Source organism: Taeniopygia guttata, chromosome Z (genome assembly GCF_048771995.1).
Source record: "Taeniopygia guttata chromosome Z, bTaeGut7.mat, whole genome shotgun sequence".
Classification (NCBI taxonomy): Eukaryota; Metazoa; Chordata; class Aves; order Passeriformes; family Estrildidae; genus Taeniopygia; species Taeniopygia guttata.
This window is the reverse complement of record NC_133063.1, coordinates 65550568-65564107: the sequence shown is the minus strand read 5'-3', so window position 1 is coordinate 65564107 and position 13540 is coordinate 65550568. Positions and strand designations below refer to the sequence as shown.

At 44.0% G+C, this 13540-nt stretch overlaps 1 protein-coding gene across 1 annotated transcript; it reads left to right on the top strand.

Moving 5' to 3' along the window:
- Nucleotides 1-3861: 3861 nt before the first annotated feature.
- CRHBP (corticotropin releasing hormone binding protein) lies at nt 3862-12740 on the top strand. The gene is made up of 7 exons (XM_002190644.6): nt 3862-4043; nt 4475-4568; nt 5179-5336; nt 7230-7440; nt 9041-9189; nt 10480-10597; nt 12012-12740. Exons 1-7 carry the CDS (start codon nt 3963-3965, stop codon nt 12167-12169), a joined length of 969 nt encoding a protein of 322 aa, XP_002190680.2. The 5' UTR covers nt 3862-3962; the 3' UTR covers nt 12170-12740.
- The last annotated feature ends 800 nt before the right edge of the window (nt 12741-13540 follow it).

The window sequence follows — 13540 nt, the reverse complement described above, 5'->3', positions numbered from 1 at the left end:
AGCACAATGTTTAGCAGCTGACAAGATATTAAGTTTAAAGTCCAGTCAGATGTCTCACACTGTGCATGACCCCACATGGCATCTCTTCAGCCAGCACTGAGCAGAAGTGAGAAATCAGCATTAACAGCTGAGGACAGAGTGCCTGGGGCAGGACTGCGCCTCTTCCCCGGAGCAGTTGTACTGCAGTCTCACTGCTGCTCCTCTCAGTTCAAGAAGCCACAAGCACAGGAGCCCCCATGGGACATGCAGCAGCCAGGCTGAGCCCTGTGGTGTGAAGCTTGCTTGGAACTTTGTCTATACAGAAAATATTAACTCATGTTTAAGATCCTGATACTAGTGAGGGGTTTGGTCTGCTTGAGCCACTTGTGCAAGAAGTCAGGCTGCAGCTGAGGTGTAAGAAGAGATGGGCACCCATGGGATCCTTTTTGAAAGCAGAAAGGGTTCATAACACCCGGCCCCTCTTTGCTACATGGAGGGATCTCTAAGGATTGTCTGTAGCTCAAGCATTTCTCACTAGAAATCTCACTACTGAGCACTTCATGTATATTCTTCCTGTGACAACTACTTTTACTTTTTATGAGAAGAAGCTGCATTTACCATTTGTATTATAGGACAGAACATGATTTGATCACCGTGGGGGAGGGTAAATGGAGCTTGCTTCACTACTGTCTTCATTCAGCTTTATTTTCTCCACTTCTTACTATAGCTGGGATTTCCTCTTTTCTATAATAGTTGACAAGACACCTACAAGCTTTGAGTACGAGTGGTAGGCAGGTCCTCCAAGGCACACTCCGGAAAAGCCCATCCATGAGCAGTGCTTCAACAGCCCAAAGCTCTGCACAGGCTGGGGTGCCTAAACAATGCTGAGCTGCAGCAGAGCAGAGTGGGTGAAGCCCTGCACTCAGCCCAAACTCTAACAGCACCATGGCTTTCCATCATTTCTGCCAGGGAAAGGGGCGGCTCCCAGAGTAATTTACAGTTGTGAGCAGATCAAGATGCAAATCAACTGCATTATTTAGCTTGTGACAGGGTGTCACTGGGAAGGCATTTTACTGTGCTAAACAATTTTATATTAACAAAAAAATTTGTCCTTCAGAGAGTTATCATGACTAAATTCCATGGAAGAAAAATTACACTCGCCTCATTCACCAAGGGTTTGTATCACATTGAAGGTGCTTTTCCCTTCTGAAATGCTGCAGGGGTGTTTTGAACCCAATTCAAAGTTATTTTTCTTTACTTTGTTAGTCACATTCACATCTCCTGAAAATCTCAGTTTCTGTAAGTGACTTTTAACAAAAGCAGTGCTGCAGCAGGCAAAGGGAGGGTGGAGGGGAAGGGGACCTGTGATACACTAAGGAGGCAGCAGAGTTGAGTGAGAAGATGACCTCACACCCTCTCTCACCCTCTGAGAGTTGGGATGCATGAACCTCCTCTTTTCCCTTTGAGTGGTCCCTTTTGGGATCTATCTGCTTGAGCTCCACCTGAGGCAGCAGAGCCCCAGCCAGCAGCAGCAGCAGCTGCATCTCTTCGCATGTGATTCCCTATTCCATCCCAAACACTTGCCTTCCCCAAGCATTAGAGCTGCACAAAAGAGGGCATATGAGACTGGGGGCTGAGGACAGCCCTGTGTTTCAAGACACAAAGAGTTATCCCAGGCACTGGGAGGCTTTGTGATGAGGCTGGTCAGGATGTCATCAGGCTTCATCAGCTCCTGCTGAGCCCAGAGCTGAAAACTGGGGGGAAAAAAACCAGCTTAGCACCTCTGTTAAAATTAAATTCCACATCAACACCAAATGGTATCTGAGTTCAGCTTTTGTACCAATGTCACACAGAATATCTGGATATTCATAACAAACTCCAAGGTGTTGCATAGGAATTTCAAAGTCACCATAGGCCCTGTGTGAGCAATAAATCACAGAGGATATGGAAGTGGTATCTATTGTCCTTCCCACCACCTTGTTTATTGGAGAAGGACAGTACCCTCACTTCACCTGCCAGGATGTCCTTCAGACTGTGGAGCTTCCTGCTTTTCTTCCACCGGTGAATGTTGTGCTAAGCACAGATTTCAGCTATTCATAGGCAAGAGTTTAAACTATGGTGATGTCACTGCTGTATGTTTCATTCTGAGTAGATCACCTCACATCTGGTTTAACAGAGTCATAATATTTTGGCTGCAGTGCCATGTGTCCTTCACTAATTTTTGGAGTTGAATTCTGAAATTTGAAATCTTCAGTAACAAATTCACACACAATCAGACACGCTGTCCTCCACTGAAGATCTTCAAGGACTCACAGCAAGATTATGTCCTAGTCCGACCATTCAAGAGGCACTCAGGCAGTCACAGTCCCACCATGAGAACCTTTAACTGCTGGGATCCAAGCCCCTTCACAGCGGGCAGCTCCAGTGAGCCCATGGGTGCCCACTCCACTCCTACACATCCCTCGCTCACTCAGACAGTCTAACTTTCCTTGCTGGTTCAAGCCCAGGTTTCCCACAGCAGAGCCTCAGACCTCTGTCTCCTTTAGGTAATTTTATAATGGTGCAGCAACAGAACAGAAACCTTGAGCTACTGCCTCCAGAGAGGGACCCTGAACAAAGGAATGCCTGGGCTTTTACACCCTCACAGTCTACGTATATGAAGGTCTGTGATCTTCCAGCTGAGTCCTCGACTCGTGCTGTATCTCCTAGTGTCTAGTCACCTGGTTGGTGCCAAAGGTCCCTAGGCTTTCTGGAATAAAAAAGGTTGGCAGTTCACAGCCTCTTACTTTGGGCTCTGGCTCCTGCCCCCCAGACCTTCATCTGCAGCTCCCACTGCAGCAGCACACCCAGCTCCCTGCACTGTTGCATTCCCCACACTCAGTGTCTGAGGAATAGGCTGGGGACTGACAGGGCAAACCGGGACACTGCAGCCAGAATTTGGGATTGGAGGAGTCAAACTCTTTATCAATCTCTTTAGAGAGTGAGGAAAACAATAGCAAGAAAGGCTGGGCTCCTCTGCAGCCCCTTCTGATCCTCATGGTCTCCAAGGCACCTCTCACCTTCCTGATTAATGTTCCAGCCATCCTCTAATGCAAACTGGGACTAAACTCTGCAGTTTTCCAACAAAACTTGTAATTCCCAAGGAACCTCAATGGATTTCAGGTATATACCCTACATCTAATACCTCTGCTGAGTGCCTGATTTTTAGTAGTCTGCAGAGTTATGAATTTTCACTCACAGGCTCAACTTCTAAAGGTCTTCTCAGGTTTCACTTGAGGAGCAAGGCTGAAGCAGTATCAGGAGTTCTGTGATGGAGATGCCCCTGGGAAGACCAAGTTTTCATAATTTCTGTAGGAAAGCTGGTTTTAGTGGGAAGAGCTGTCTGGTTTTGCCTGTGTGCTTGCTGCAGAGCCCTGGAGGGATGCTGGCACAGGCTGCAAACCCACCTGGGGCACAGGGGTGCCCACCCAGGCCTGGCCAGCAGGAAGCACAGGCACAGGCACTGCAGGGAGCTGCATTGCAGCAGAGGTAGGCAGAAGGTAGGCAGAAAGCTCCGCAGGTCTGAAATACCCCATGACTGCCCCAGGAGGAGGGAGGGATGCTCCTCATTGCTTGCTTTGGAATAACTGGAAATAAACACAGTGCATGAGTGCCCCATATGCACAGGGATGGGCTCTCTCTCCCAGAGGTTTTCAGCTATTTCACCAGACAGATTAGGAGGAAAGACATCTGCCACAGAGGGGAATTCAACCGTCTTGAAAATTTGTGGCTGCAATTTGGACCCTTGTCATGCCCACGTACTGTGTCACGGAGAGAGGAATTCAGTTACCATGGGTTACCCTATCAGTACGGGGACCAAGAGCCTCCCCTCCCAACAGCTCTATAAAAAGAGTCGCTCCAAGACACCCCAGCGGCTTCTGCACACCAGCACAATCCCTGAGAAACTTGGCCACAGGGGGACGGCTGCCAGAGGAGGTGTCAGCATGCCGTCTGCTTTCCAGTTTCAGTGCCACCTCGTTCTCATCTTCCTGGCAGCCTCCAAAGGAGAAACCAGATACCTAGAGGTGAGCAATAGGGCTGATGATTAAACATCTCACTGTGCTTTTAGCTGCTGTCTTCTAACTTGCTCTCTCAGCTTTTGAGCATTGTGCTTTATTCTCTTTCCCTTTCCTATTCCCTCTTCTGCATTAAACTCACACCTAGGTAACATTAATGCCACAGTCCCATGTATTCTGTGCTACCCCTCTATTTATTTATGCTCAGCAATTTTGAGGATTTAAGAAACTCTCAGTGCACTTAGCTGCTGGGCTTACTTCTTAGATCCCAGGTTTATTTCCCCTCTCTTGCAGGTTGGCAGCTTTCTGCCTGAGCTCTTCCACAGCTGCACTGTTTCTAGAGGGGGGACATAATATACTGTGCCTGTTTTTGGGAGGTACAGGGAGAGAGCTGCATTTCACTTTGCCCAAGACTTTTCTTGCCCTCCATCTCTAACCAGGTGAGGGATGCTGGTGAAAATGACCCCTTCCTACTACTCAGTGAAGATCTGAAGCGAGAGCTGTCTGCAGGACAGATCTACCGGCGGTCGCTCCGTGAGTTTCTTTGGTGCTCTGGTAGGGAATACTGACAGGTGGGAGAATCCTGGGCATACTTCAGGGAGGGGAAGGGGCTAATTGGGAGTTACAGAGCTGTAGGAGCTTTTTGCAAGACTAGAGAGAAGAAGGACAAAGCATTAAACCCACAGAAACCTGTGGTTTAAGGCAGAGGGTGGGGTTCATAGTTAATGGCCCCAAATAACTGGAGTAGGATGGGGATTCACCACCCATGTCCCTAGGCAGGGTCACATTGCTGAGGGGTGGGGCAGGTGTAGCAGCTGTGACTGGAGCGAAATCTGAAAGAATAGAGAGTTTGTGCACTTGTGCACACGTACACACGGAGTTTTCTGCTCAGAGATGCATTGACACACCATCCCCCCTCATCACCCCCGTCGCACGTTTGTGTCACACCTGCCAGTTACTACTTGTCCTCTGATGCTCAGCAGGCTCCTAATTGCTTCAGCTGGCTCTCCTTGTCCTCGCTGCCAGCCGATCCCAGCGCGGGGGGGTCTCTCCTATCCCCTTCCTTCCCTGCACAGTGGGAGCTGGCACGGAGGCTTCCTCCTGAGCAGGCAGAGGCAGCAGCCCTTTGTCCCTGCTTCTCCAGGGTGCATTGACATGCTGAGTATAGAGGGGCAGTTCACCTTCACCGCAAACCAGCCACAGCTGCATTGCGCAACCTTCTTCATCGGGGAGCCCGAGGAGCTCATCACAATACACTACGACTTTGTCAACATCGACTGCCAAGGGGGGGACTTCCTGAAGGTAAAAATCTGCAAGTCTCTGCTCTCCTCTGACTCGTGAGGTGTTTGCTGTGTGTGCAAGGGGCAGGCAAGTGCATGTGCACATCTGTGTGTTGTGTGTGTTTGTGCATAAAAACCAGGCTGTCACAAAGCAAGCCCCTCTGGGACGGCTCTGTCTCCTCCCTGAGGCACTGAGTATGTGTCTTCCCACATCACCACTCCTCTAAAGCAAAGTTAGAGGCAGGATGAGGATCCCTCTCCAGCCTTCAGTAGTGCCTCTTATGAACTTTTCCAGAAGCGCCTCTATGGAGTGTCCATGCCCGGGTGGATGGCTGAAAATTTGGTCAGTAGGATTTACTTATTGCACTGTGACTCACAGGAGCCCTGCAGATAGTGATATAGATCTCTGGATCACTGTTACTACTTTGGGACCTCTGCTCTCAGGTCACTTAGCATCATATGAATATGTGACTGGATCATTGCAGGCTTTCTTTAAAATTTCCCTTCTAGAACTTTTCAGGACATCAGTTCTGAACAGAAAGAGACTCATGACACAGAGCCATTTATATTCCAGCATTAAAAAACTTTACCAGTACATTTCTCTGGCAGGCAGGAGCATTCACCAAGACCTGAACTTGGTCAAGGAGAGAAGGGGAGGCTTGATGGTCCCTGGCTCCCTTCACTTTGCCCTTTGTGCTGAACTGGCAAGGCACAAAACAGACCCCATCCCATCTAGTGGCAAGCTGAGGTCCAGGAACAGGGAGAAGGAGGAAAGCTGCCCTTCAGCCCTTTCCTCGTCTCCTGCTCAGACTTCTGTCCTTTCATTCCATATCTTGGCTGAGATCTCTCCCCATGTGGCTACAGGGAGGCTAATTTCAGTCTCTTGTGGGGCTAAGGCTTTTGTACCTGCACTTATGGTCACTCTTGGGGGCTAGAAAAATTCCAAGATATCTTTTTATTTTATTGAGCTTTCCTTTCTTTGGTAATGGTGTCCCAAACTTTTCTATTATATTTCTCTCTCTCTCTCTCTCTCTCTACATATATACAAGCAGCTTTCCCCTAGTGTAATTTGAGCACCTGCATCCCATTACTTCAGAAACTTACAGTTCTGGCAAATTCAGAGACAGATCCTGATGTTTTTTTCATCAGGAAGTCTCACATCAGAATTATTGACTGAAGTGATGGCTGAACCTGGTCCTTTAATTTTGGGGTATTGACTGAAGTGTTCAGTGAATTACCATGTGAGAGCAGCTAGGAGAAGATTGAAACAGCAAGGCAGGCAGCTGAGTAGCTATGCTAGAACTAATACGTATTTCTACTTCTGATCTGAAGATGGTTGCTTTTTTGTTATGAAGGAAAGATTTGTAGAAGTTGATGCTTAAGATCCAGATAAATAATGCAGGACTTGTTTTGTTTTCTGGTGGCTAGGATGAGGTAAAATAGGTGACACAAGTGAGAGCAATACCTCTGCCAATAATTCTTCCTCAAAGTGTTATGTATTCCAATATCTCTGCAAGACCACTGGGACCATTAATGACAAACTGTAAAGCATCCAAATCAAGCTGGTCAAAAACTTTTCATAGTAACAATGCAATTAAAAAAAAAAAAAAAAAAGTGATGATGCTGAAGAAAAAAGGGATACTTCCCTCAAAAAAAAATAGATAACAAAAGTTTTCAAGGAGATAAAAGCAACATTAAAAGTTATATGTATCCCTTTCCTTAACATCCATTGAAGCATGAATAATTAGTTACATGTTAGGAAATCAATAAATACAACAAATTTTTGTTTTCTGTTTGTGGCTTTGAACAAGTTATATGGTGCAAAAGAAAAGAGTATCTGTTATACTTCATGTTTCTGTTCTCTGCTATCAGAGTATTAAGCAAAATCTTGTTTTATATTATTGAACCTCTGTAGGTGTTTGATGGATGGATACTCAAGGGAGAGAAATTTCCCAGTTCCTTGGACCATCCGCTCTCCACTTCTCAAAGATATGTAGACTTCTGTGAAAGTGGGAATATTCAGAGGAGCATCCGATCATCACAGAACGTGGCAATGATCTTCTTCAGGATTCAGCTACCAGGCAATGGATTTACTGTCACAGTCAAGAAAATCAGCAATCTCTTCCGTAAGTCTGTGTTTCATACCACCACAGGGGCTTGAATTTGGGGCAGGAAGCAAAGAGAATGTGGTGCTTTGCACTGAGTTTTCTCACTGTGGTTTTATGCACTGGCATGGCTGCGGTAAGGCTGGTGGAGCCACGTGCACCTGCATGCCTGCAGGCTTGATTCAGGCTCAGTGTATGCCCTAGGAAAAAAAAGCAGCTTAAGAGATCACACAGGCTTCAATATGCAAGCCCATAAGGCTCTTTCTTTCAAATAATATCCCTCCCAATCTAATATTAGCATGTTCCAACACATTTAGCTAGAACAAATAGTATTAATTGAACAACTTCAATCTCAGCGTTTTCTAGATCTGAGTGAACAATGAGGAAAAAAATATGTGAAAAAGTTCAACAGTAAAATCAGTATGTTGAATGGCTGTGTGGTAGTTATGAGAGATATATGATCACAGAGATCTATCTGCAAGTTCTTTGCCTAAGCCTCTGAGCTGAAAAGGCACAAATTATTATAGAACCGTGGAACAGCATTGGTTGAAACCGATCATAAAGATTGTCTCATTTCAATCCCTTCCCCACCATAGCCAGGAATGCCACATGCTAGGCCAGGTTATCCAGGTTTTATCCAACTCTTCCAACAGCTGGGCACTCACAACTTGGCTGGGCAACCTGTCCAGTACTTCACTTGAATTGTGTTTTCCAGAGAGGACAGGACATTAACAATTATTGTTCAGGCCAGTCTTATTTATTTCCTAACTACTCAGTAACCAAACAAAACAAAAAGAGAACAAACAACCAAAACAAAAACCCACCCAAACAACAAACAAACCTCCTCCCAAAACCAAACCAAAACAAAAACACCACCAACCAAAACAAAAGCCCCCAAAACCAGAAGATAGTGCAGTATGTCTGCTACGTCATTACTCCAAGTTATTCAGACCTGGGCCCCACAAGCTAGGTCCCCACTCTGGTGTGGCTTCCTGCCCATGGATGTGATTATTGCATTCAACTGCTGGAGGTGGCTGGTGTCTTTCACTGTCCTGCTTAAGCAACTGCAGATCTATGTCAAGAATCCCTTGGGTCACTCACATAGAAGATAAGTTACTCCTCTACCTGAATTCTTAAGTTTGAACTTGAAGATAAAATCATGCTCTCATTCCAGTGAGATATTTTGAGTGTAAGGAACTCCAGTTCAGAGGAACAGAATAGGATTTAGGGGGCTGCTGGCAATGTCAGAAAATAAGCTATCAAAACAAAACACAATCTCTCCCTCCACCCATGTTTAGCCTCCTTCAAACTGATAAACTGTATGAGCCCTTGATAGCGTGAGGCCCTGATGTACAGATTTTAGGTGTTAGCTCTTCTATTGACTGTTTCACCCTCAGGTTCTGCCAGACCTCATGCTATATAGTAAAAAATGGGGAGGGAATTTTTAAAGAACAAATGCTTTGCTAGAACCTCGGAAAATGCCACACATTTTTTTTTAGCATTTGGTTGTATCTCCCATTAATTAAACTAGCTCTGCTTTTTTTGGTACTTTAATTATGCAGTTTTGCTACATACAGTGATTACTGGACAAGTAACTCTTGTACCTTTTCCTGTGTCCCAGCTTGCAATGTCATCTCTCAGACCCCCTCAGGAAGGTTTACCATGGTCATTCCTCACCAGCACAGAAACTGCAGCTTCTCCATAATCTACCCAGTGGTGATAAAAATATCTGATCTTATCCTGGGACATTTAAATGGTCTCTTTTTAAAGGTGAGATCTTTATTTACTAAGAAAATACTAGCATGTGCAATTTTTGTCGGCACAGAAGAGGGAAGGGATGAAGCACGGTTAGGCTGTGGTGCTGGCTGCTAAGGCATGGGTGTTCCAGACCTCTGTGTGCATGCTGAGAGCTCTGGTTTCTCCCAGAGAGGAGAGCTGGGGCTGCCTCCTCGCCATTGTCTCTGTAATGTTGCAATGGCAGCCAAATTATTCAAAGTACCATTAATGAATGTAACTTGCCATAACAAAGGGTAAGGATTTCATTATAAAGAAAGGAGCACTCTCTCTGAGAGCTGTCTGTCTGTATTTAATGAAAACAGCAAACGCTCTGAAGAGAGAAAGGAGCCACTGGATAGCGAGGTATTATCACAGACAAAATACAAACATGCTCACAACTGATTGCCTGAGCATTCCCTGCTCTGATCTAGAGTATTTGGTGCTTAGTGACAAACTTTGTGAGAAAAGGACAGGAGCTATTGGTGATACTTGTGCCTGGGAGGTGTAAGAAGGTGCCAATTCCATAATATTCAGAAGAACAGAGTAAGGAAATTTGTTTTCTCCTGACAGCCTGAGTTCTTCAAGGAGATTGCCAGTGTCTAAACAAGCCAGGTTTTGAGAGATGGGCAAGTGAATTAGTTGACTTATTCAGTGGTGAGCAGAAAAGGACAAGAGCAAATGAAGGTAAAGAAACCAGGCACTTAAGTAGCAGCATAGGGATGGCAGCCCAAAGGTGCTCAAGGTGTCCATGCAAGATATTTTTGGCAAACAGCAATAATATCAGGAAAATTGTGGGTTTAATATACAGTAAGGCATTGCTTTCAGAAAAAAACTACTCCTTTTGATAATTTCTACCTTAATTGAACTTTGCCACAATGGTGCACTTTAGCATTTTTTTAGGAATGAGTATGATATAGTGGAACTGAAGTTCCTGCCTGCCAGTGGAATATTGGCATACATATAGCCCATGCCTGCATTAATTTGATTACATGTTTAAGCATCCAGAACCTGCATCTGCATTTTAATGCAGATTGCTTATCTGCATTAAAAGCAGTTGAATCAACACCTTTTCTACTTGTCAGTAATTTTCAGAATCTACTTAGGTCTTTCTTTGGAATGCCTTAAGAAAATTAACTTACTAATGTCAAATCAAGGTAGTACTGATTTTACGAAGCTTTAAGCTCAGGGGATTGCTAAAACCTATTGTTAGCTCCTGTAATGTCTGCAGAACTACTACATTTTGAAGATGAATGGTAAATAACTTTTAGCCTCTGCCTTTTTAAGAAACCATCCACAAGCTGTGCAGGAGTGGGAGATTTTGTAGAGCTTCTTGGAGGAGCTGGCTTAGACCCATCCAAGATGTTTCCACTAGCTGACCTCTGTCACTCCTTTCATGGGTCTGGTAAGAACTTCTTCCAGTTACCTCCATATAATAAAATAATTAATCATAATAAGACATGCAGAGACCCCCAGACACATCTGGACTTCCTGCTGGACTGGTGAACTTCACATTTAGGAGAACATGAGAGCTAAAGCTATTCAGGCTATGTGTTACAGCATGTGTTGCAGCTATGTGTTACACCCATGACCACCTTCATTTGCCCCTTTAATAATCATTTTGACAAGGCTGAACATACTTCAAGAATTCTTGTCCTATGACAAAAATTAATATTAGAATGTCAGCACATAAAAAGGTCTGGAAATTCACAAAAAACAAAGGCAGATTGTTACATTTTCAGTTAAAGAGCTTTTCTCTCATTTACGCCATGTTCCCAAGACCTTTTCTGCTGCAGGTGTAACACATGCCCCAAAAGCCTTAGAATTCCCATTCTATACTTTGAACCTGCTGGGGCTCTGAATGTTTCACTATTATGCTGGTCCACTGCCTTCTTTCTCCCCATAAAAATAAGAACTTCCAGATTCCCTAATATTCAATAGCAGGCCTCAAGGAGTGGCAGTGATATGACAGACTAACCCCTGTGGCACACTTGTCATGTCTCAGGAGCACCAACAGGGCACTGGAGAAGTGGCATTTCCACAGAGTTGCAGGGCAGGAACCTGCCTGGCCCATGGGGCCTCTCTTGCCTTTCATCACACCACAACTTAACAGTCCAGGCACTTTTCAAAGATTTAACTGGTAAGTGCTACTGTTGAATGGTGATACTGAGCACTGGAATGAGATTAAAATGTGTTTTCCTGGTGGTGTGAAGGAAGTGAAAATCCAGCTCAGCAGCTCCTGCTCTCCCGGTGACACACCAGATTTCTCCTCAAGTGAAGAAGTTGCCCCAAGTTCCCCAAACAAAAAGGCTTTTCCAAACCTCCACTCAAATGGCTTGCCTAAAGCAGCAGTAAGTGACTCTCCATTTCCCTCAGAGTGGGACCACAGGCTGGGCACTACCATCGGAGTGTGTCTTGATGGAACTCTCACATGCCTTTGTTCCTGTGAAGAATGTCCTTACACAAAAATCCACTCATCCCTCTAATGGGAAACATTTTGATATTGCTAATTTTGGCTATCTCCAGGATAGAGTGCCATTACCCTTTTTCATCACTCATGGTATTTAACAGTAGCACACAGACATGGAGTAGCATTTGGATGAGGGAAGGACTCATGATTAAATACCCAAGCATTGTAAAGCAAAACTAACAAACAAGTTAATCAGCAATATCACCACCAGCAAGTCATCACGACATGTGAATTTGCTTTATTTCCAAAATTGCAAGTATTGGTGCTTCATAATTTCCATCATTATATATCTCTTTTCCCTCACTTTCTCTCATACAAATGTGTTTTTATATCTCTTTTCCCTAAATAGCCCAAATGAAGATTGGCTGTGACAACACTGTGCTGCGAATGGTCTCCAGTGGCAAGCACATCAACCGTGTGACATTTGAGTATCACCAACTGGATCTGCAGGAAGCAGAAACAAGAAAGGAGAACAGCATTGAGGAATTCTGCTTTCCTAGCATCTAAGAAACCAGGACATGCATCTTCACATAGCTAATCAAAATAAAGTTCTATAATAATGTATCTTTTCCTTTAGCTAGGTGCTGATGTCGGGCCTTTCTATAAACATAATTCTTTTCTCATACAAATCAGTCATTCCCATCAGCAAGCAGGAAAAAGCAACAAATGTATTAATCTTTGTTATTATCATTATATTCTTTCTGCAATGTTTAAGCACATTTACCATATCAAAAATCAATAGCAAGAATAGAAGGGTATTTTTCCTGTATAAATATTATTAGGAAAATAGAAAAAACTCTATTCTGGGGATATATTAAACCCACAATAAATATAAACTTCATGCAGCAGCTTTATCCTTTTATATCAAGTCTAAACAAATAAACAAAAAAAGATGGTGAAATACAATTCCTGTTTTGTAAGAGGAAGCCAAACATTCGTGTGCGTGAAAACTACTGTTTTACTTATGACTATAAATGTACTATTTATTTCTAATTATATGTTTTTAATAAAAATTTATAGCATGAGACTTCCTTACACAAATCAAAACATAAATAAATATATTCAAAGAGTTGGCAAAGAGTTCTTATGTTGTATTTTTCCTGAAGACGACTTTTACCATACTGATTAAACTTCCTGTGCAGTTTTCTGGAAATTAAAATTTTTAATGCATGTTGCTGAAAAACCATGAACTATTACAAGCAAAAATTTAGTTTCTCTATGAGGGTTTTCCCTCCACACAGAATAAATTTTAGAAGTACCCTTACTGGTACCTTCCCTCTTTCAGATTTTTTAGTCAGGTGTCCTGCTGACCTGTGAAGGCAAGGATACAAAAATACAGATTTATTTTTTCCAGGCCTTTCCAGGAAAGGAGTGTCAGCCTTGAAGAACTCTGGGAAGGACAAGTACAGTAGAGGACCAGAGCTGTGTTCTAGCTTTGAGAGCAAGGTCAGATTGGTATGTTTTCTGGGAGTGGTACCTGCCAGTAACAAGACTAAACCGTTCCTCCTCCAGGGCTTAATTAACGATGAAACCTAATTAATCCAGCTGCATTCCTGAAATCTTTCACTCTAAATTATGGCTCTTAATCTCACAGTCATCCATCCAAAATCAAGTGTCTTGACTATTTGGCAGCTCTGCAGCTTATCTCTGTGACTGAAGGGGGTGAAAACCACAGGATGCCTCAGCCTCTCCCTCCTGTGGTTTTGGAAGCCCTGTTTTTGTGACTGAGTCATGAACAGATGGATGTCTGTGGCAGATTGATCTGACTCAGGTGAGTGTATCCACCCCTGCAGGGTTGTGTTTATGGAAAAAGTGGGGATTGTGGGAATGTTTCACTTCATTCCAAGGAAAACAGACAGAAGTACTGATGGTTACTCC